The 24,362-nt window shown below is 48.7% G+C and overlaps 1 protein-coding gene across 2 annotated transcripts in view; it reads right to left on the bottom strand.

Moving 5' to 3' along the window:
- The window catches only part of GRAMD1B (GRAM domain containing 1B), a 226,953-nt gene extending 203,768 nt beyond the window's left edge, over positions 1–23,185 (bottom strand). The window contains exon 1 of one of the 2 annotated variants that reach the window (XM_073657302.1): positions 22,804–23,185. In XM_073657302.1, the coding sequence (XP_073513403.1) occupies positions 22,804–23,168 (365 nt within the window). In that variant the 5' untranslated portion in view covers positions 23,169–23,185. The remainder of the gene's footprint in view (positions 1–22,803) is intronic. The other variant, XM_073657303.1, reaches the window with a different exon arrangement.
- Between the last annotated feature and the right edge of the window lie 1,177 nt (positions 23,186–24,362).

Here is a 24,362-nt window from a genome sequence, read left to right as displayed (position 1 = left end):
CTGTCCTTTAAACTGGCACAACCTAGGGTAGAGGGCCAACCCCTAGGAAAAAGATCATCAGGCCCATCGAACTGGCGCGACAAATATGTGGGAGGACGTCCAGTCTTGCCTGTGGTACTGGATGGCATTCCTATGAGTGCCCTACTGGACACCGGGTCACAGGTCACCACCATCCCGTACGTGCTCTTCAAGCAGTACTGGAATGACTCGGATATTACCCGCTACCCTGACGACGACTTGAGTATCATCGCCAGCAATGGTCAGCCCGTGCCACAGATCGGATTTAAAGAGGTGACCATTAAAATTGGTAGAGTTGAACTGGCAGCACAGGGACTGATCATTGTAGACATTGACAAACACGAGAGTCACCCAAAGATAACTCTAGGAACTAATGTAATTGAAAATTGTCTTGCAGAGGTGATTTTCCTTTTACAACAGGTTGCCAAGAACGCCAGCTCCGGCGAGCAGCGAGTGCTCCAAAAAGAGATCCGGGCACTGATGCGACGGCAACAGGTGGAACTCTCCGGCGGTGAGATTGGTAGCGTGAGAATGTGTGACCCTTTCCCTATTGCCATGCCCCCAAAAAGTGAAATGATGATTTGGTGCCGGGCAGCTATTGGTCTGAGAGGTAGAGATTACCAGGCAATGGTAGAACCAGTTTACTCAGACAGTAGGCCCACCATCTTGACAGCACGGGGGGTGGTTAATGTACGCCATGGGAGGGTGCCCATTCGCATAATCAATATCGGGAAGAGGGAAGTGTACCTGCCCCGGTATGCCACGCTAGCCAAATTATATACCATTAACCAAAATGCTATACAATCTGTGGAACCCTTGCCTCCATCTCACCCGGAGGAAGGTAACGGCTCTAAGAAAACAATGGAGGACTGGTGTCAGCAACTACATTTGGGTACTGACTCCACTCCCTCACACCAGAAACAGGGAGTCTATCGGGTGGTTCAAGAGTACGAGAGAGTGTTTAGTAAACACCCGTTAGACTTCGGGCGAGTCAAGGGGGTAGAACACCACATCCCCACGGGAGACCATCCTCCCATAAAAGAGAGGTATCGACCCGTACCCCCTGCACACTACCAACACGCCAAGGGGATGCTTAGAGACATGAAGGAGGCTGGGGTGATCAGGGATAGCTGTAGCCCCTGGGCAGCTCCACTAGTCTTAGTCAAAAAGAAAGACAACACCATGAGGATGTGTGTAGATTACCGGAAAATCAACCGTATCACACACAAGGATGCGTACCCCTTACCAAGGATAGAGGAGTCTTTGGCTGCTTTAAGATCTGCTAACTTCTTCTCTACCTTGGATCTCACTAGTGGGTACTGGCAGGTTCCTGTAGCAGAGGCGGACCGGGAGAAGACCGCATTCACCACCCCGATGGGACTTAGCGAGTTTACCTGCATGCCGTTCGGACTCTGCAACGCACCAGGAACCTTCCAACGATTAATGGAGTGCTGTCTGGGCCACAGAAACTTAGAGACGGTCCTGTTGTACCTGGACGATGTCATCGTATATTCTAAGACTTATGAGGACCACCTGAAACACCTGGCGGAAGTGTTCGAAGCTCTGGCAAGCTACGGCCTAAAGGTGAAACCCTCCAAGTGTCACCTCCTGAAACCAAAGGTGCAGTACCTGGGACACGTGGTGAGCGCTGACGGAGTGGCTCCCGACCCTGATAAGATCACCGCAATTAAGGAATGGCCAAGTCCCTCCAGTGTAAAGGAAGTGCGGCAGTTCCTCGGGTTGGTAGGCTACTACCGCAGGTTCATCCCCGGTTTCACCAAAAAGGCAGCTCCTATGCAGGACCTCCTGATAGGTCAGTCCCGGAAGGCCAAGAACCAGAAGCCGCCCTTCAGATGGGAGAAGTTGGAAGAAGAGTCCTTCCGCCAGCTGAAGATGGCCCTCACGGGGGATGAAATCCTGGCGTACCCGGATTACAGCCAGCCCTTTATCCTCTACACCGACGCAAGTAACATCGGGCTAGGAGCCGTGCTGTCCCAGATCCAGCAGGGGAAAGAGCGAGTAATCGCTTACGCCAGCCGAAAACTGCGACCCACCGAAAGAAACCCTGAGAATTACAGCTCATTTAAGCTAGAGTTCCTGGCAGTGGTGTGGGCAGTCACCGAACGCTTTAAGCACTACCTCGCTTCTTCCCGGTTCGTCGTGTACACGGATAACCCCGTTGACACACCTGGACACGGCAAGACTCGGTGCCCTAGAGCAGAGATGGATGGCACGCCTGTCCAACTACGAGTTCACCATCAAATACCGGTCAGGACGCTCCAATACCAACGCGGACGCCCTGTCCAGGATGCCAAACCTACCGGACGTAGGAGAAGATCCAGAGGGACTGGAAGAAGTCGAACTCCCCGCGTTTCACCGTCATGGGACTATCCAGTATTCCCATCGGGTAAGGAGTAAGCAAGGCGCTACGCTTAACCCCTTACCTCACTACAACTGGGCGGAAACGCAAGACAGTGACCCTGCCGTCCGGCTGGTGAAGGAGATGCTGACTCGGCCAGAGGCTCGCCTTGACCGAGACGCTCCGGAGGAAGCTAAGCAACTGTGGGCAGAAAAGAGTAGACTGTTCCTTTACAAGGGGAAGTTGTGCCGCAGGATGGTTAACTCCCGGACGCATGAACTAATCTGGCAAGTAGTGGTGCCACGACGAGACGCAGCCATGGTGATGGAGGCATACCACGATGGAGCTGGGCATTTCGGATGGAAGAAGCTGGAGTTCCTGCTGCGCGGGCGGTTCCATTGGGTAGGCATGAGGGGAACCATCGAGAGGTGGTGCAGAGACTGTGGCCCGTGCAACCTGAGGAGGAAGGACCGTGCCAGCCAGAAGACTCCCCTGCAGTCCATCGTCACCCGGCAGCCGTTGGAACTGGTAGCCTTGGATCATGTAAAACTGACCCCAAGCAGAAGTGGCTACGTCTACGCGTTAACCATCGTGGATCATTACTCCCGGTTCTTGGTTGTCGTCCCCGTCAAGGACTTAACGGCTCAAACAGCAGCTAGGGCCTTCCAGCAGCACTTCTGCCGTCCACACGGGTACCCGGACCAAGTGCTGACGGACCAGGGACCTGCCTTTGAAGCGGAGGTCTTCCAGGAATTCTGCAATCTGTATGGCTGCCGGAAGATAAGGACGACACCCTATCATCCGCAAACTAATGGACTTTGTGAGAAAATGAACCAGGTGGTAATGGATCTTCTGAAAACGTTGCCCCTGGAAGAACGCAGTCTGTGGCCTGAGAAGCTGCCCGATCTGGTGGACCTATACAACCACATCCCGGTAGGTTCCACCAACTGTACCCCGGCTTACCTAATGAGGGCGAGACCTGGTAAGTTACCTGTTGACCTGGAAATGGGAGTCCTGACACCCGAGGACACTTCACCAGAAGCAGACTGGGACACAGAGAGGCAGCGGCAGTACCGGAAAGTACAGGAGAGCGTGGAGCGAAGTCTCTGTCAGGCTAGGGAGAGACAAGAGAAAACTTACAACCAGTATGCTCCCGCTGTTCCCCTGGTGCCCGGAGAGCAGGTCTTGAAGAGGAAAAGACGGCTCCACAAGTTGGACGACCAGTGGGAGAAGGACCCGTACACCGTACTGCCCTCAAGCCACGAGAACCCGAAGGTCTGTACCATCAGTAAAGACGGAGGGGAGACCACAGCCATTGTATCCCGGGATCACCTGAAGAAGTGTCCTGAACAGCTACGGAACCCTGAAGAGGAACAAGAAGACCATCGACCCGTAGAGGAAAGGGAAGATATGGTTAGTACTGTGCTCGGAGACTTCCCTCGGTCTTGGACTCAAGTCAATGGTGCAGTTGTGGTACCCGTACTCACCTTCCTCCAACCAGCATCCCAAGCACCTACGGAGCAACAGGTAGAGCTGGAAGAACAGCCGGTCCAGGAGGCAGAAGACCCCACACCAGCAGACCAGGAGGATCAACCCTCTGCTTGCAGTGAGCCTGCCATATCCCTAGTGAGCCAAAGGGCCCGTAGACCGCTGCCCAGTTTACCCTTAACAGCTCCTACACCCTGTAGTTCAGGGCCAGACAATCAGCTCCGTAGGTCCACTAGGGCCACTAGAGGCCAGTTACCCGCACGTTGGAGGATTTGAAGTGTATAAATTGTTTTATTTGTGGTTACCTGTTTTTCTTGTTGCTTGTGTATAATTATGTGTTTCTAGTTGTTTATAGGAGTCTTTGGTGGATTTACCGGGAATCCTGTGTACATAGTTGGAGCGTAACCCAGGACGGACTAAAGACTGTTAAGGACTCGGGGCAGGACAGACCCCTACCTGGTTACGTCTCCCTGTTTTGGTGAAATGGACACCTTGCTTTCTTCAAAGACTGCACCCGGTTACGGACATGCCGTGACCACCTTTATGTGTTTCTTTATTGTATTGTTATTGTTATTGTTATATCTTGTTATGTTTTTCTAAAATATGTTTAGTCCCGGAGTACTAAATTTCACTAGGGGGGAATGTGGCACCCCAGGGGTCTGGTTTCCACAGTAACAGCAATGTTATGTCTGAGAGCAGGTGGGAGGTCTCTTGGTCAGGAATCCTATGCATGCCACACCTCCTGCCCAGTCCTGGGAGGGGAAGGACTTCCCCTATATAAACCTGGGGCTGAGGCAGGGTTAGTGAGTAGAGAAGAAGTAGAGACAGAGAAAAGAAGCAAATATAGGAACAAAACATCAGGAGCTCTGTGGGAGCAGTGTTACAAGGAGTCAGGGGCTGGCAGCTGCAGAGCTCGCCCTGACTGAGAAGATTTCTTACCGGACCCGGAGTCCTAGGCTGTGGGGACTAACTCCTACCCAGCAGCAGAATCCGTCAGGCAGGGGATTCCAGGTCCTCTGGCCAAGAAACCCGAAGGCACGGTCACACGCATGGGACCAGCACCGCCGTCGTGGAGCGGAAGCTACTAGAAGGCCCCGAGTCACCGGCCATACGGGTGAGCACCACACGGCACACTCAGGGACGTGGGCTACTTTTACCCGCCTCTAGCAAGGTAGCCAGAAGAGTACAGTTAGTTTGGGAGGCCTACAACTCCGCCTGGCCAGGGGAGATCCCATCTGCTCAAGGACTGACCAGGCCCCAATCGCTAGCCGGTACTCCGGGAGGGTCTATCTTTGTCACCAGTAAAGACCCTGAACTACACCGTACCGTCTCTGAGTGGTTCCTGCTACCCCCATCATCCACGTCGGCTGCCCTGAGGCCATACCCCTCCCGTTGGGGGTTATACCATCTACGCTGCACTATCCTACCACCGGCCTCAGCGGTCTGCCCTGCAGCGGCAGCTCCATAGCTGCATTCAACGGGTGGCGTAGTCGTCCTACATCTACTGCTAAAACATCGCCGCTCAGTTTGACTCCCTGGGCACGGACCGGGTCACCGCCACGAGACTACAACCCTCAAGAGATCCGGCTCCGGGTAAGCTCCCGCGTGCGCAACGCAGCGCGACACAGGCCCAGGGGCGCGTCATATACTGGGAGACTGTAAGTGATGATATCCCATTCTTGAGTCACCTGACCACTGCTGAGACCAGTCATTGGATGCACTTGTCACATTACTGGAACAGGATGTCATCTTTGCTGGCAGGGGGTATAGTTTTGTTACATTTTCAAAAGAAAATTTTTATGTGTGTTACAGCCAACTTAGAAAATATTCAAGGAAAAAATGACAGAAGAATAAGTGTCTTGTTTATGCTGTCAGTAAACTTTTTGCATAAGTAAAAGTATGAATGAAGAAAGGAGCAAAATGTGTCAGTCACCGTCTGAATGGCGCAGAACGTGTGACCCTCTCGTTGCTGCTCTGCGAGTCAACAAACAGCTGGAGATCCAAGGGTAACCTGCTCTTCATACACCGGACTGAAATGAATTCTAATCTGTAATGAAGACAGGTCTACAAAATGATTACCGCACTGACCTATATTCACAGCACAAGCCTGGCATTTCCTTATCCAGACAGATATAAAAAAGAAGACCAGGTGGGGAAAACAAGTCACAACCACATCAAAGGGCTTCATACAGAACCTGCCACCGACTGTGAGCTCTACGGTTAATCCAATAAATACTAAAATAAACAAATATCTACAAGAAAAATATTAAATAAAAATGTCAGAATATCTAGTATAAAACACACTAACACATTATAGATGTAAAAAATAAATTGCTAATTTTATATACACACATACATATATACATACATATATACATACATACAGTACAGACCAAAACTTTGGACACACGTTCTCATTTAAAGATTTTTCTGTATTTTCACAACTATGAAAATTGTACATTCACACTGAAGGCATCAAAACTATGAATTACCACATGTGGAATTATATACTTAACAAAAAAGTGTGAAACAACTGAAAATATGTCTTATATTCTAGGTTCTTCAAAGTAGCCACCTTTTGCTTTGATGACTGCTTTGCACACTCTTGGCATTCTCTTGATGAGCTTCAAGAGGTAGTCACCGGAAATGGTCTTCCAACAATCTTGAAGGAGTTCCTAGAGATGCTTAGCACTTGTTGGCCCTTTTGCCTTCACTCTGCGGTCCAGCTCACCCCAAACCATCTCGATTGGGTTCAGGTGTGGTGACTGTGGAGGCCAGGTCATCTGGCGTAGCACCCCATCACTCTCCTTCTTGATCAAATAGCCGTTATTCAGCCTGGAGGTGTGTTTGGGGTCATTGTCCTGTTGAAAAATAAATGATGGTCCAACTAAACGCAAACTGGATGGAATAGCATGCCGCTGCAAGATGCTGTGGTAGCCATGCTGGTTCAGTATGCCTTCAATTTTGAATAAATCCCCAACACTGTCACCAGCAAAGCCCCCCCACACCATCACACCTCCTCCTCCATGCTTCACGGTGGGAACCAGGCATGTAGAGTCCATCCGTTCACCTTTTCTGCATCGCACAAAGACACGGTGGTTCGAACCAAAGATCTCAAATTTGGACTCCTCAGACCAAAGCACAGATTTCCACTGGTCTAATGTCCATTCCTTGTGTTCTTTAGCCCAAACAAGTCTCTTCTGCTTGTTGCCTGTCCTTATCAGTGGTTTCCTAGCAGCTATTTTACCATGAAGGTCTGCTGAACAAAGTCTCCTCTTAACAGTTGTTGAAGAGATGTGTCTGCTGCTAGAACTCTGTGTGGCATTGACCTGGTCTCTAATCTGAGCTGCTGTTAACCTGCCTTTTCTGAGGCTGGTGACCCGGATAAACTTATCCTCAGAAGCAGAGGTGACTCTTGGTCTTCCTTTCCTGGGGCGGTCCTCATGTGAGCCAGTTTCTTTGAAGCGCTTGATGGTTTTTGCAACTGCACTTGGGGACACTTTCAAAGTTTGCCCAATTTTTCGGACTGACTGACCTTCATTTCTTAAAGTAATGATGGCCACTCGATTTTCTTTACTTAGCTGCTTTTTTCTTGCCATAATACAAATTCTAACAATCTATTCAGTAGGACTATCAGCTGTGTATCCACCTGACTTCTGCACAACACAACTGATGGTCCCAACCCCATTTATAAGGCAAGAAATCCCACTTATTAAACCTGACAGGGCACACCTGTGAAGTGAAAACCATTTCCGGTGACTACCTCTTGAAGCTCATCAAGAGAATGCCAAGAGTGTGCAAAGCAGTCATCAAAGCAAAAGGTGGCTACTGTGAAGACCCTAGAATATAAGACATATTTTCAGTTGTTTCACACTTTTTTGTTAAGTATATAATTCCACATGTGTTAATTCATAGTTTTGATGCATTCAGTGTGAATGTACAATTTTCAAAGTCATGAAAATACAGAAAAATCTTTAAATGAGAAGGTGTGTCCAAACTTTTGGTCTGTACTGTATATATATATATATATATATATATATATATATATATATATATATAAAAATATGTAATATATGATAATAAAAATATCTACTACAGGCGCCAGCATGAACAAGAGCACATTGCATGTGTCCATTTATCTGAATGTATATGCCAGGAAAAGTTTCCCATAGGCCCCCCATTTACCAGATGGAGGCCAAAGTGTATCCTCTGGGCCTAAATATAACTAATAAGAATATGCATACCAATTACTTAACTAAATAAGAAAGCATCAAAAAAATATAAGTAACCATTATTTTTCTTCAATAGGTCCCTGTGGTGGACAGATGCCATTATATCTAGAATCTAGACTGGACTCCTTGAGCATATACGGACTACAAACACCAGGGCCTAACACATGCTGTGTGCACTTAGCCTTACACATTCATTTTTTTTAACTATTTATTACAAGCAACTGAGACAATTTTTATCTTTTATTGTTATTATTATTGGTGTTGAATTTGTACAAACAATAAGTTCTGCAACAAAATATTATATTTTGTGATTCAACTACAACTTCCTTCATTTACAATCCTCTGTATGTAAAATAAACTATAAATCATATAGTGAGAACTTCTAGACGTAAGCCGATTTCTAGATCGTGCAGACACATGAAAAGGCAATTCTGAAAAGTAAGAGGAAGATAGTGAACAATTGTGTGGGGTCTCCAGGTATCACTTCATAAATGACCATAAACAGTTTCAATTAGGAACCTCACAAAAGAGGAAAATGCAAGTTTTCCCTCCAGCGGCTGAAGATTGCTACAGCGATCGGCAACAACAGCAATATCTTATCCCTTATGTAAGATCATTAAACCAAGGTTAGAGGGCGGCTAGTGGACAGAACATGACGACTGCATGAAAGAGGCTGAAAAGCTCAGCAGGATCCACTGAAAATCTGATTATTATAAAAACGTGATTTTTGGAACGTTAGAAAAATAATCATTTGGACATAACCGATCTAAATGTATAGTTTATAGCAGAACAGTGAGTGCAGCTCTGGAATATAATAAAAAATGTAGCTCAAGATCAGTACAGGATAATTAATATATGGACACCCCATGAACAAAATAGTGAGTGTATCCCTGGAGTATAATAGAGGAGGTAACTCAGGAACAGTAATGTAATGTATGTACACAGTGACAACCAGAAGAATAGTTAGTGCAGCTCTGGAGTATAATACAGGAGGTAACTCAGGAACAGTAATGTAATGTATGTACACAGTGACTGCACCAGCAGAATAGTGAGTGCAGCTCTGGGGTATAATACAGGATGTTACTCAGGATCAGTAATGTAATGTATGTACACAGTGACTGCACCAGCAGAATAGTGAGTGCAGCTCTGGAGTATAATACAGGATGTAACTCAGGATCAGTAATGTAATGTATGTACACAGTGACTGCACCAGCAGAATAGTGAGTGCAGCTCTGGAGTATAATACAGGATGTAACTCAGGATCAGTAATGTAATGTATGTACACAGTGACTGCACCAGCAGAATAGTGAGTGCAGCTCTGGAGTATAATACAGGATGTAACTCAGGATCAGTAATGTAATGTATGTACACAGTGTAATGCACACGCCCGGACTGACTGGCGTGTGCGTGTTTATGTAGTGATTCCACTGTGCCATGAACCGGAGAGTGCCTGGAGGGGTGTAACTAAGTATCTGCCTGATTCGACCAAGGTCGCACGACAGCATACGACGCCAGTGCACCAGGGAGGAACCGAGCAGAGGAACCAGGGTCTACTCCAGGTCAGACTCCGGACACGACTGTTGACCCACACCGGGGAATACAGGAACAGGCAGACTAGAGCGCAGGCTGGGTAGGGTCCAGTACAGACTGGGAGACAAATTCGAAACCGCAGGCGCGGTGGACAGAGCTGCGCAAAGCGAAAACCGCAGGCGCGGTGGACAGAGCTGAGCAAAGCGAAAACCGCAGACGCGGTGGACAGAGCTGAGCAAAGCAAAAACCGCAGGCGCGGTGGACAGAGCTGAGCAAAGCGAAAACCGCAGGCGCGGTGGACAGAGCTGAGCAAAACGAAAACCGCAGGCGCGGTGGACAGAGCTGAGCAAAACGAAAACCGCAGGCGCGGTGGACAGAGCTGAGCAAAACGAAAACCGCAGGCGCGGTGGACAGAGCTGAGCAAAGCGAAAACCGCAGGCGCGGTGGACAGAGCTGAGCAAAGCGAAAACCGCAGGCGCGGTGGACAGAGCTGAGCAAAGCGAAAACCGCAGGCGCGGTGGACAGAGCTGAGCAAAGCGAAAACCGCAGGCGCGGTGGACAGAGCTGAGCAAAGCGAAAACCGCAGGCGCGGTGGACAGAGCTGAGCAAAGCGAAAACCGCAGGCGCGGTGGACAGAGCTGAGCAAAGCGAAAACCGCAGGCGCGGTGGACAGAGCTGAGCAAAGCGAAAACCGCAGGCGCGGTGGACAGAGCTGAGCAGAGCGAAAACCGCAGACGCGGTGGACAGAGCTGAGCAGAGCGAAAACCGCAGACGCGGTGGACAGAACTGAGCAGAGCGAAAACCGCAGACGCGGTGGACAGAGCTGAGCAGAGCGAAAACCGCAGACGCGGTGGACAGAGCTGAGCAAAGCGAAAGACGCGGTAGAGACAGGGCTCTGTTCACACGGAACAGACTAGAAAGGAAAGGCAGAACCAGATACCCACAGGGTACTTGCAGAGAAGTAGCGAGTGGACCACAAACTCACAAACGGAAGTACAGTGACAACGAGCAGGAGTTAGGTACGAGTTCAGACTCTGCAGAAAAAGGGAAAGTACGGACATAGAGAAAAACAAAACAGGCTAGGAGAGAATACAGACAGGACACAGTTCAGACACGGGAACTGATACCGAAGGCAGGAAACAAACGGGACCTGGCATATCAGTGACCAAAGGCCAACTGACAGAACACAATGCTCAGGCAGGGATTCATTGGAGCAGCTGGGTTAAATACCAGATGGCAGACAGCAATAGGCTGAGGACGCACAAGGGGTGTGTCTGCAGCAGGTACAAAAAGCAGGAAGTGATCGGGCGCCGCCCTTAAGCAGCAGACACAGAGGCAAACAGACAGCATAGAGGGAAGCCAGGCTAGCAAACTGGACTGGAGATCAAGTGCGCGCTCTTGCACAGTGGGAGATGGACCACTATGCAAGGACGCCGCCAGGTATGTTACACACAGTGACTGCACCAGCAGAATAGTGAGTGCAGCTCTGGAGTATAATACAGGATGTAACTCAGGATCAGTAATGTAATGTATGTACACAGTGACTGCAGCAGCAGAATAGTGAGTGCAACTCTGGTCAGCTGTTGCTCAGTGTGCTGATTACGGGTGTGGTGGCTGCAGATCCTGCTGTGTGCTCCAGCTCTCCTGAGAACCAACACCTCTCCACCTGGGGATCTGCTCTCTCTCCTACCCAGGGAGGGAGTGGGTTTCCTGGGATGAGTGATGGAGCCAAGTACCAGGCTTCTGCTTCCCGAACCAGGCCGGCGGGGGGCAGAAGAAACCAGCAACCGGCCTGCACATCGGAGGACTTGGGGGTGAGACGCTCCACCAGGAGTCGCAACAATGTGGCTCCTACTCCCCCCGGGACTGTGGAGACTCCTAGAAGCCGCGAGGCTTCCAACATGGAGGAAAAGCCTGACAGCGCGCATGATGATGCTCCTTCCGGAGGAAAGCTGAGTGCTCACGGAGGTGAGGCCGACTTCACTGACGGGGGTTGGGGGCTGCACCTATGTGTCCACCTATGCCTCCAGAGTCATGATCCACCTCCGTGAGTATGAAGATGCGAGTAAGCTCGTCAGGAGGCTTCGGGAGGAGCTGCGCTGCACAAGCGCCAAAGCTGCAGGGGCCTCCAAACAGAGGAAGGCTAAACTCCAGGCAGAGGTAAAGAGGCTCACCAGTGAAATTCATGTGCTGGAAATAAGGAAAGAGTGGTCCATTTAAGGAAAAACTAATTAATGAAGACAGCTTCAGAGAAATGGCTGATAACAGAGAGCAAAGGCAGATGGGGCTGCAGCCTGGGAGCCAGGTGGATGAGGAGAGTGATGATGACCAGCAGCAAGCCCCACCTGGCAGCGTGCAAAGTCACCCGCAGGCCACGTGCAGCAAGCTCCCTGCAGGACAGGCGACAATGACATCCGGTCGCAGTTCTACCGGCTCTGGGGAGGATAGTGACAGCAGCGGCCAGGGAGGGGCGTTAATGGCCGAGATTAAGCCCCTGGAGTCCCCAGTGTGCCTCCAAAACTTCCATCTTGGTGACGATCTACCAGAAGAGGCACCTGGGGGCCACAAAAAGGCAAAGAAGACCAAGCCAAAGCTGCAGGAAGCAGTAAGCTATGTATATGCCCCCTCCCTGTACCCCCTGAGTCGGCGGCAGGCTCAGCTCGCTGTATAAGCCCCGTTGCCCAGCCCTGCCCGGTTTCTGCTGTGGATCCGGTGCAAACGCGCGGGGAGATTGCACAGCGCGGTAGTGAGGCGCGGAGCTCCGTCTCTGCTTGTAGTAGAGGAGACGCAGCAGGAGGTGCATCAGCCGAGAAGCTGGACAGTGAGGGCGGCCCGGCGGCAGGCGTTCGGTTAGGCCACGATGCTGTGGTGCGCTCCTCAGTGGGAAGGGGGAACAGACCGGTGTCGGGGGCAGCTCCGGTAGCCTCGGTACCTCTGAATGCTGTTGCCGCTGATCACTTAGTTGAGAAGCGGCGGCAGTGTGAGGGGGCTGCTGGGGCGGAGCGTTCCAGTCCTCCCACAAAAGTGTTATTTTGTGTTGGCGCCGCTGGTCAGGAAGATCCTGATGCTAAAGATCAGCGGTGCCTCTCAACAGCTAAAGATCAGCGGCGCATTGCACACATAAGACCAGGGGTGAGGTCGCCTCCTGTTCTATGGAGGTGACAGAGCCCCTTGTGCCTGATGATGCGGAGGTCAAAATGTCATCCACCATTGTTACTGGTCCAGCAGGAATGAATGTGGTGATGGGTGTGAATGAGGCCAATTCATTGTCTAGTGGTGTGGTTGCTGGTTTGGTGGAGGGTAAGATGGAGATGGGTAATAGTGATGCTGTTGGGGCTGATGTAGTCACTGGTCCGGTTGCCCCCCCGGTGGTGACAACACCTGTCCAGAGTTATGCCTGTGTTACCTCCGGGGTAAATAGGGCATCCTCCTCCTCGTCTCCGGGATTTGGGGACGGCATGTTGCAACGGCGCCTTCTGGAGGCTCTAAAGAAGGGGTAGAGATCACTAATGGTAGAGGGTCGAGAGGTTGATCTATCCTTCTCGGTAGAGAGGCATGGCCTCGGGGCCTTCCGAGAGCAAAAAGGGGGTGATACAGTGTGGTCCCTCCCAACAGCCGGGCCAGGCAGTGTGCGTAGGAATGTGGTCCGTCTTCGGTGGAGGGGCAGTGATGCATGTCCTCCAAGGTCTAAAGTTGTGGAGCTCCTGCTGAGGATGGGCTTCAAGGCGATTGACATCTATGCCTTGATACATCCCTATTCCACGCCTGAGAGTTTGAGGTTAGCTTTGTTCAGCCGGAAGGGCTTGAGCTCTTCTGGACGAATTATGAGTTGGCAAAAAATGAGCCCGGCTGGCGAGACTTTGCCGTTTAGGCAGTGTCTCGCCAAAACCAAATCAAGAAAGTGACCGTGATGACTCGTAACGAGTCGCTTTCTTGTTATGACATCATGACGTGGCTTGGTCGGTATGGAGAGGTGGTGGAGATGCCAAAGAAAAACCGCGATGAGTTTGGTATCTGGTCAGGGGCCTGGACGTTTATGGTAAAACTTAAGCGTTCAGGTGGTACGGTTGCCCACATTCCATCATCTGCCTTCCTGGGTCGGGATCGTATCCTGGTCTTCTACCAGGGGCAACCGAAGCTCTGTCACAGGTGCGGCGACCCCACACACTTCAGTGCAAACTGCACTGTGCAGAAATGTGCGTTGTGTGGGGGTGTCGGTCATCTTGCTGCCTCTTGTGTGGAGATTAGGTGCTACCTGTGTGGTGAGTTAGGTCACCCATTCAGCCGTTGTCCTCGCTCCTTCGCTAATGCAGTCGAGACCCCGGTGGGAGAAAGCAGTAAGGCCGATTCTGCTGGGGAAGGGACTGAGGGGCCAGGGAAGAAAAGCAATAAAAAGAAGCCTGCCCAGCTGAGGCGTCTAGACAAGCGCAGACAGGAGAGGGAGCGGGGCGAGCCCCGGGCTACTGGGGCAGCCCCTGTCCTGGATGCCAGTCTTGCTGCTGAGGCCCCGAGGGATGATGAGTTGGATGAGAAGGTCAGGAGGATCCACAGGGAGGAAACCGTCTCTGCCTCAGAATCCTCCCATCCAGTATGGGTGAGGATAATAAGCGGTGGCTGGAGGACAAGCGTAAGCTCGGCACCAAAAAGAAGAGAAAGAAGGGAGATAAAACATCTTCTCCCGCTCTGACCAAGGTACCTAAGGAAGGTAAAACTGACTCCCCTCTGGTTGGTCTTTCTAACCGGTTCCAGCCCTTGATAACATCTCTTCCTCTGAGGAGGAGGCCGAGGGTGAGGTTCCGGCTTCGGCGGAGCTTACAGGGGGCGCCGAGTCTCCTTCTCCTGGGGATGCAAGGTACTTGGGGGGAGGGACTGGCCCAGAGTCCGGAGACAAGGACAAGAAAAAAAGGAAAAATGTGGGAATGGACACCTCTATGTTATTAAAGAGGGGGAAGGATTCCTCGTCTGAGGCAGAGGATAAGGGGAGTGGGAAGAAAAAAGCCATCTAACTGAAATCACCAATGATGGTGCCATTAATGTCGCCAGCATTAAGTCAAATATGGCTAGATTTGCGGCATTTGATTTTCTCAGCCGGGTTGAAGCTGACATTTTCTTTTTGCAAGAGACCAGGCTGCCAAATATGGCAGAGGTGTTTAAAGCAAAGAGGGAGTGGAAACTCGGCTCCTCCTATTGGTCTCTTGCGGCCGAGCCGTATAGCGGAGTGGCGGTCCTTTTTACCGCACCGGTGGAATGCCGACGGGTTATTGAGCTAGAAATGGGGGGGGTGCCTGATATTAGATGTCCTCATGAAGGGACAAGATCATTAACATCTATGGTCCCCAATCTAAGTGGGACCGGAAGTGTCTCTTTATGAGGATCAAGCCCTACCTTTTTAAGAGTCGGCAGGTCATCTTTGGAGGGGACTTCAACACTGTCACGAGGCCCCGGGATAGAGGAGGTTCCAGAGACAAGCTGACTTATGATAGCGTCGCCCTTAATAGTATAGCTTGTGAGGCTCGCCTGGTGGATGTCCACATCCGGCACACCGTAGGCCACGAGGGGTTCACCTATCATAGAGGTAACTGTAGGTCCAGGATAGATAGGTTTTATTTAAAGGAGGAAGCCGTCTCTTCAGCAGTATCAGTTGTTGAGGTGGAGTTCTCCGATGTATGATTTTGTTTTCCCTGAATGTTACAGAGACCCCCCAGATGGGAAGAGGCTTTTGGAGGCTCAATTCGTCTCTCTTGGAAGAAACGGAGATAAGACAGTCCTTTGAGGATTTTCTTCAGAGCCAGGTACCCTTACTGGATCTTTGTAGTACTAAGTCAGAGTGGTGGGAGATGTTCAAGAAAAGGGTTGCGAGATTCTTCCGCCAGCTCTCGAGCCTCAGGAGCCTGGACAGTTACCGCCTGTATCAGGGACTGAGGAGGAAACTCGAGCATCTTGTCTCAACTGGAGGTAGCCGCAAGGAGATCTCCAGAGTGAAATCTTTGCTAATGAGGTGTCAGTATGATAGACACGCATCTTTGGTTTTTGAGAGGGATTATGGGAAGTACCGCTCGCCAGACCCTTACAGAAACTGCAAGATGTCAGTGAATAGTAAAGTTGTTACAGGACTGGTTGACACTGCGGGGTCCCTGAAAAGATCCAGATCAGGGATCCTGGAGGTCGTCAGATCCTTCTACTCGCACCTCTTGGGGAAGAGGGATCTGGATTGGGATGAGATGTCGGCTTTTCTGGCAGAAGCCGCCCCCGAACCAGGGGTAGACCCCTCTCTTGGCGTTTTGACAGAGATGATCAGGGAAGAGGAAGTTAAGTTGGCGATTGAAGGACTTGCCCTAAAGAAATCTCCCGGTCCAGATGGCTTAACATCTGAATTCTATAAAACCTTTAAGGACGCCTTGGTTCCCCTCTTGACTGAGGTATTCAATGAGTGTCTTTCCTCGGGCACTCTGCCAAAGTCAATGAGGAGGTCTGCCCTGATCATCTTGTCAAAGGGTAAGGACTCATCTTGCATTGAGAATTGGTGTCCCATAGCGCTTCTCAATGCAGACAGGAAGGTTTAGGCAAAGGTACTGTTTAATCGGCTGGTGAAATTTGTGCCCCGACTCCTTTTGGGAGCCCAGCATTGCTCTGTTCCGGGCCGCAGTACAATTAGTGCTGTACTCTGTGTCCGAGAGGCGGTGGAGCAGGGTAGGGCTGGCCACTGGAAGGGGTACATGCTGTCATTGGACCAGGCAAAAGCGTTTGATCGGGTTAATCATAAGTACCTCTGGTCTGTCCTTCTGAGGTATGGCCTGCCGGGGGGGGGTTCGTTGATTAGCTTAAGACCTTGCACGCTGGGGCAGAGAGTTTCCCGCTTGTGAACGGTTGGATTGGCAGCTCTTTTGAGGTTGGGTGCGGTGTTCGCCAGGGTTGTCCCTTGAGCCCGCTGCTGTACGTGTTTGCGATTGACCCACTTCTCAGGAGGGTAGAGCGTGGACCGTTGGCTGGGATCGGGATGGACCAGGCAGCACCGGAAGCCACTCTGAGAGTGGTGGCGTATGCCGATGACGTCACCGTCTTTGTTTCCTCTGATGGGGAGGCAGAATGGCTGATGTCAGAGGTAAATCGCTACTCAGAGGCATCCGGGTCTAAGATCAACCGGGATAAGTGTGAGTCTCTGGCTGGGAGGAGGAGATCCTGGTTTTGATCTCCTGGACACCCTTCCAGGACCCAAAGTCTCTGTAAAAGTCCTTGGCATCGAATTTGGCCAGGGGGATTACCCCAAACAAAATTGGGACAGCAGGCTTGAGATCGCCACTCAGAAGGTGAACCAATGGAAGGGTTGGTCTTTGACCCTAAGGGAAAGGATAAACCTGATCAAAACTTACCTGCTCCCTTTGCTGATCTATCTGGGCAGTGTGTGCATCTTGCCGGAGCCTCTCTGGACTCGGGTCTACAGTTTGTTCTTCCAACTGTTATGGGGGAATAGACTGAACCTGGTCAAGAGGGAGGTTACTTACCGTACAAGGAGACTAGGAGGTTTGGGTATGGTCAACCCTGTGGTATTCCTTGTGAATACCTTCATTAAGATGAATATTGCAAACCTCTGGAAAGAGAGGGCTCCTCCGTGGGTATTCTCCTGTAGGGGATGGTTTCAGCCTTTCTTCCAGGAATGGGAGACAGGAGGGCAAGTGAAGGATCTCCGCACACCGCATGGACATCTCCCGGCTTACGCTACTGTGGTTCTGAAGGTAATTCGCCGGTGGGGTCTGGGAATGTGGGAGGTCAGGACTCTGCCAAGGAAGCTCCTTGACAAAAGGGTTCTGTTGACCCATTTTCAGAGGCCTCTGGCGCTCAGGGATAGCCCAAGTCGGGATCTTGGGGTGGGTCTGCATCTTTTGAATTCTATCAGGATCCCCTCGAAGTTTTGGGACTTGGCTTGGCGCTGCTTCCATGGGAAACTGTGGACCACTTCCTGCTTCGTTGTCCCTTTAACACAGAGGTGTACAACAGGGTGGGCGCCTCCATTGGCTGGCCCCGGTTGGCCGGGCTCTCTTATGCGGAATGGGCCTATAGAGTATTCGGGGACCTGGGTGGTCGGGACCGCTGCACCTTATTTCTAGTTAGCGCAGTGGTTAGGTATCACACGGGGAACGTACGGTGCTTAGTATCAACGCAACGGAAAATCCTCCCAGAGGACGATGTGTTTAGGACCATACTCGGTGACCTGCTGAAGGTGCGTTCTCTGGAGTATGAGAGACTGGGTACACGGAGGGCCGCTCTCCTCTGGAGAAGTTTTCTTTTAGTGTGCCCTAGTCTGGTCATCTCCTCTCCTGGTGGTGGGCTGCTGCTGACACCATAGATTTTTGTTTTATTGATCAGTAGACAGTGATGTAGGGCTGCAGGCGCCGAACTTGGGCTTTGTCAGTTGTGGTTATTGTATTGTTTGTTTCTGTATATATTGTATATATGGGTTTGGGTGTAGGTGTTAGGTTGGGTGGTGGGAAATGGGGGGAGGTGGGTTCATCTTGAGGGACACTGGTTAGTTGTGTGATAAACTGGCACTGCCTGATCTGCCCTATGGACGTTGGACATGGACTGAGGCATGAGACGCTGGACCATCTCTCAGGTCAGTGCCGGGGTTGGGAATGGTGGGCTTGAGTGTGGGGTGTTTTGTTTAGTCTTGTATATATTTGTATAGTTAGTATTTGATTTATATTAATTAAAAAAAAAAAAAAGTTTGTATATATTTGTCAGCTATTGTTTATTTTGTTTATGTTAATTTTATTTATTGTTTGTGGTTATTATTTTTTTGGTAACCGGACCAGAAGTCATGATGTAGGTAGTTATTATTGTGTATATATGTATAATATGTGTGTGAGGAGAGAGGGAGCGGCTGGACCAGCAGAATAGTGAGTGCAGCTCTGGAGTATAATACAGGATGTAACTCAGGATCAGTACAGGATAAGTAATGTAATGTATGTATACAGTGACTGCACCAGCAGAATAGTGAGCGCAGCTCTGGAGTATAATACAGGATGTAACTCAGGATCAGTAATGTAATGTATGTACACAGTGATTGCACCAGCAGAATAGTGAGCGCAGCTCTGGAGTATAATACAGGATGTAACTCGGGATCAGTAATGTAATATATGAACACAGTGACTGCACTAGTAGAATAGTGAGTGCAGCTCTGGAGTATAATATAGGATGTAACTCGGGATCAGTAATGTAATGTACAGTACAGAGCAAAAGTTTGGACACCTTCTCATTTAAAGATTTTTTTGTATTTTCATGACTATGAAAATTGTACATTCACACTGAAGGCATCAAAACTATGAATTAACACATGTGGAATTATATACTTAACAAAAAAGTGTGAAACAACTGAAAATATGTCTTATATTCTAGGTTCTTCAAAGTAGCCACCTTTTGCTTTGATGACTGCTTTGCACACTCTTGGCATTCTCTTGATGAGCTTCAAGAGGTAGTCACCGGAAATGGTCTTCACTTCACAGGTGTGCCCTGTCAGGTTTAATAAGTGGGATTTCTTGCCTTATAAATGGGGTTGGGACCATCAGTTGTGTTGTGCAGAAGTCTGGTGGATATACAGCTGATAGTCCTACTGAATAGACTGTTAGAATTTGTATTATGGCAAGAAAAAAGCAGCTAAGTAAAGAAAAACGAGTGGACATCATTACTTTAAGAAATGAAGGTCAGTCAGTGCGAAAAATTGGGCAAACTTTGAAAGTGTCCCCAAGTGCAGTTGCAAAAACCATCAAGCGCTACAAAGAAACTGGCTTACATGAGGACCGCCCCAGGAAAGGAAGACCAAGAGTCACCTCTGCTTCTGAGGATAAGTTTATCCGAGTCACCAGCCTCAGAAATCGCAGGTTAACAGCAGCTCAGATTAGAGACCAGGTCAATGCCACACAGAGTTCTAGCAGCAGACACATCTCTACAACAACTGTTAAGAGGAGACTTTGTGCAGCAGGCCTTCATGGTAAAATAGCTGCTAGGAAACCACTGCTAAGGACAGGCAACAAGCAGAAGAGACTTGTTTGGGCTAAAGAACACAAGGAATGGACATTAGACCAGTGGAAATCTGTGCTTTGGTCTGATGAGTCCAAATTTGAGATCTTTGGTTCCAACCACCGTGTCTTTGTGCGACGCAGAAAAGGTGAACGGATGGACTCTACATGCCTGGTTCCCACCGTGAAGCATGGAGGAGGAGGTGTGATGGTGTGGGGGGGGGGCTTTGCTGGTGACACTGTTGGGGATTTATTCAAAATTGAAGGCATACTGAACCAGCATGGCTACCACAGCATCTTGCAGCGGCATGCTATTCCATCCGGTTTGCGTTTAGTTGGGCCATCATTTATTTTTCAACAGGACAATGACCCCAAACACACCTCCAGGCTGTGTAAGGGCTATTTGACCAAGAAGGAGAGTGATGGGGTGCTACGCCAGATGACCTGGCCTCCACAGTCACCAGACCTGAACCCAATCGAGATGGTTTGGGGTGAGCTGGACCGCAGAGTGAAGGCAAAAGGGCCAACAAGTGCTAAGCATCTCTGGGAACGCCTTCAAGATTGCTGGAAGACCATTTCCGGTGACTACCTCTTGAAGCTCATCAAGAGAATGCCAAGAGTGTGCAAAGCAGTCATCAAAGCAAAAGGTGGCTACTTTGAAGAACCTAGAATATAAGACATATTTTCAGTTGTTTCACACTTTTTTGTTAAGTATATAATTCCACATGTGGTAATTCATAGTTTTGATGCCTCCAGTGTGAATGTACAATTTTCATAGTCATGAAAATACAGAAAAATCTTTAAATGAGAAGGTGTGTCCAAACTTTTGGTCTGTACTGTATGTACACAGTGACTCCACCAGTAGAATAGTGAGCGCAGCTCTGGGGTATAATACAGGATGTGACATAGGATTAATGAGCTTCTAATTGGCCCTAAGGTGTGAGTTGCTGCTTTGTAGAAATTACATGGTAAACTCAGATAATGACTGAGGTAAAGGAATAAACCATACTTTTATTGTAGGGTATTGCGTAAAATATTGGTTATACGTTAATAAGGAATAATAAGTACCTACTAATCAAAAGGGAGAGACAAAAGAAAAAAAAAAGTTTAGAAAAAAAAAAAGTCACGCAAGTAAATTTCTCACTGTATATCCGGCACCATAAAAGTCATTAAACCGGTTCAGCTGTGTATTGGCTGAGAGGACAGAGAAGGAGCAACATGCTAGATTAAATCCTTCACTTTTGGAGCTGGGGCTGTAATCCTATAACACAGCCATCTTGGCCATTTAAGGAAAGATTTTATAAGATTTATCTGTTCTTAAGGAGCTCTCTGCATCTAACCTAAATACAAGAAATATCTCTGAGGAATAATCAGAGAAAAGAGGGGCCACAAAGAAAATATGATGTGTGCTGGATCTTCAGTGGTTACAAGGGAGCACAGAAGGTTGGAGAGTCCCTTGTGGTTGGCGGTTCCCCCTCTCCTTTTTGCTAATGTTGAGGATCAGGGAAAGCAATGTTCAAGTCTCTACTTGTTTTGGAGATGGAGCGAAGCAAAGTTAGCCCCCAGGTAATATAGATTAAATCAGAACGGGTTTTCAATGAGTCAAAAAGCAGAAAGTGGTATATTTCCAATGAAATAAGTCACAAGTTTATTTCTTATGAAGTCTGTAACAGATCGCTGGCAGCGGACGTAGAATGTGTGTAAACACAGATCGTCAATGGTATCAGTTTACAGAGGCACGGTGTGACCGAGCTGCCTAATACCTCTATTAAATTCACATCTACTAATAGCCACTGATGACACACGTGTATAATCAGAAGTCACAACCTGCAAGTTCAGGGTTGAAAATGGCTAAAAATGCACCCACACTCCAAAAATAATGCAGTATTCGTAGAGAATTTCATAATCCCCTTCTAGTTTCCATCTGGACATAGGAGGTTTGGATTTTTTTTTTGGGCAGCAAAATAAAAAAAAAAAAAGGTCCACAAATACACTGCATGTCAAGGCACCATGACGCTATGTTTACAAAAAGCTTATAGGAGGAGAAAAAAAAAATCCAATGTGGTTTTCAAGAGAAATCTACGTGGTTCCTTTCACAAAGATTTGAAATCTAATGAGAGTTTCGAAGTCTTTATTCCTATGCATGTGTATCTTCAGGCTTTTGACTTGAGATGGAGAAGTTTGAAGAAGATTCCAAGAGAAATCTCCATCAAATAAGTTAACAGGTCACTTTTTTCTTTTGCACTGCAAAAAAAAAAAAGCAAACTTGCTGGTTGAACAGCAATATGGATTTCCCATTGAAATAATTGGAAGGGTATCTCAAGAGAATTTGAAGTGGATCAGATGGAAAATCAAAATCCAGGTTATAAACTCCATGCAATGAGGTCCTAAAAGAGTAATTCTATAGTGTGAGTGCTCTGTAGACATGCATAAAATACAGGACACCACTCCAATCTGACTTTTAAGCAACCAGTCAATGGACACCAACAGCAAATATCCCATGAAATTGGCCCAAGTCACATCGCTAAGCTACTGCTTGGTTGCATGTTACCATGAGCTGATCCTGTGCGGATATCTGGCAGATGTCATACGCTTACTCTAATATCAGTTGTCAATGCTTAGCAATAGAGCATGCATAACGATCTGCTCATTATGGTCTCTGATGGTTTCCCAGTGGGTAATCACAATGGGAAACTCCATTTGCATGAGCAGGATACACACACACATACAGATATATACACATAGGGAAGTGTTCACGACTCGGGGAATACTGCCATTCCCTGTCTGATACATTAAACTAACATTAGGCACCCCCCCTGCTACCAAAAACAGCACAGTGCAAGAAAGTTTCCCAGTGTTTCCATGGGATTAGACATGGATAGTGGTGCCTTGTTGCCATGGAAACAAAAATACCTAAATTAGCATCCTCAGTAGGAGAGTTATTTCCCCCGTGATCTCCTCAAGGGAAGCCACAGAAAGGCTCAGGCAGCACAGCTGGACGATCCTTGTAACAAGGCACAAGAGAGGACTATAAAAAGGCTTCATGCCCAGCAGTGCCCTGCGTTATAGAGGTGCCCATTCTGCTGGACATAAAATATGCAAATAAAAGCAGGAATCAGTAAGGGCAAAATTAAACATTGTAATTAGCTGTTACAAAACTTACCTGGTCCCACTGTTCCCGACCAGGTCCATTTCACTGCTCTCCTTCGTACTCCCCCAACTTTTCGGTCTGAGGCCGTGGCGCCTTGGCGAGGTGCTCGGTGTTGAAGTGTTAGACAGGGCACTGTCCTCATCACTGGACGGAGTGATCTCTATAGATGGAAGTTGCAGATATTCCAAATTTCCAGAGCAATCCAAAGTCTCCGCATTGTCTCGATTTCGTGCAGTCTTTGATCGCCTCATTCTAAATCGCCGCCGGCGTTGTTGGCTTGAGGCGTTTGCGTTGCCGGTGGCTGTAGCGTTGTCGCTTAGACGAGGGACCTGCAGTTCTGGAATCCGAAGGGTCTCATTTAATTCGGCAGCCAGCATGTTAAGCCCCTAAGCCAAGGAGACCCGGCAGGGGAGAACCAATCACACAAGTTTCCGGGTAACACTACTATAAAGAGTGACAGGAAGCGTCTTATCACAGCTGCGAGCTTCCTCTGATCGCGAGCTTGCTCTTCTGAACCGGCTGTAAGCGTGTTTTCATGTAGCTCGGCTATAATCGACCCCTCAGGAGATCCTGCAGGCGAGAGGAGAGTAAGTAAGGAAAAAAAAAAGGTCCGAGTCCATGCACATAACTGAACGGACAAGAATAAGAGCAGAAGATACGGATATTAAAAGGCGTAAAAATCGGTGACAGACATGGGAAGAAGGAGGAGGGGGTAGTTAGTGTCTCTGTGGAACGGATACCAAATGCAGTCTCAGCAGCTGCTGCCGCTGTAACCCAAGCTCCTCTGTAGCCAGACGCTGTCACAGGACAAGTCAGCACAGAATAGATGGAACTTAGGTAAGCAGTAACTTTACACACCTGCCCATTGTCCTGGAGCGCGGAGGGCAGACAATGACCAGGCTGCAGCGCTCACAATGCCCACAAATCCACAGGAGATACAAGGAGGGCATGGAAACCAGCAGGGGATAAAAGACAAATCCTGCATCTATCTTCACTGGTCTGAACCTGACTGGTGGCAAGGCAGCACCTCAGCGTCAAATATCATCACTTCACAGGGAATCTGACACAGCAGCAGAAGTGCAACTATATCGCCCCCTATTGATAGGCCAGGGGACTGCACAAATCACAATCTGCAATGAGATAATCTACAGGTGTCTATGCGCCACAATATCTATATACTATTCATCTAAGTGGCTGCAAGATCCCCCCCCACCCACCCTCCTCCATCCAATTAGCTATCTATAGATCATCACTACATGGAGCGGTGTCATCACTTATTATACAGAAGGAATGAATTGCTAAGAGACCAGATGTGTATATTCACCGGCAGAAAGGTGTGAAATAAATAGATAGGGGGGCATTTCTGGATATTTAAGGTATGCTGCACAGAGAGAAACTTTGTAGGTTTATTTTTTCTTAATTATAGTAATAGGAACATATTCCTACACCTGTAAGGCTATGTGCACTCAGCGTCTTGTTCAAGCAGATTCCACCTGGTGGTGGAATGAGAGCTCCATAAATGTAAAATAAAAATATATCTATCTACACACACCAATGTATAAATATACCCC

The sequence above is a fragment of the Phyllobates terribilis genome, unplaced genomic scaffold (assembly GCF_046119375.1).
Source record: "Phyllobates terribilis strain yellow unplaced genomic scaffold, ASM4611937v1 Scaffold_12__6_contigs__length_324123572, whole genome shotgun sequence".
NCBI classification, from domain to species: Eukaryota; Metazoa; Chordata; class Amphibia; order Anura; family Dendrobatidae; genus Phyllobates; species Phyllobates terribilis.
The sequence above is the reverse complement of the archived record's forward strand: the minus strand, read 5'-3'. Positions and strand labels throughout refer to the sequence as shown.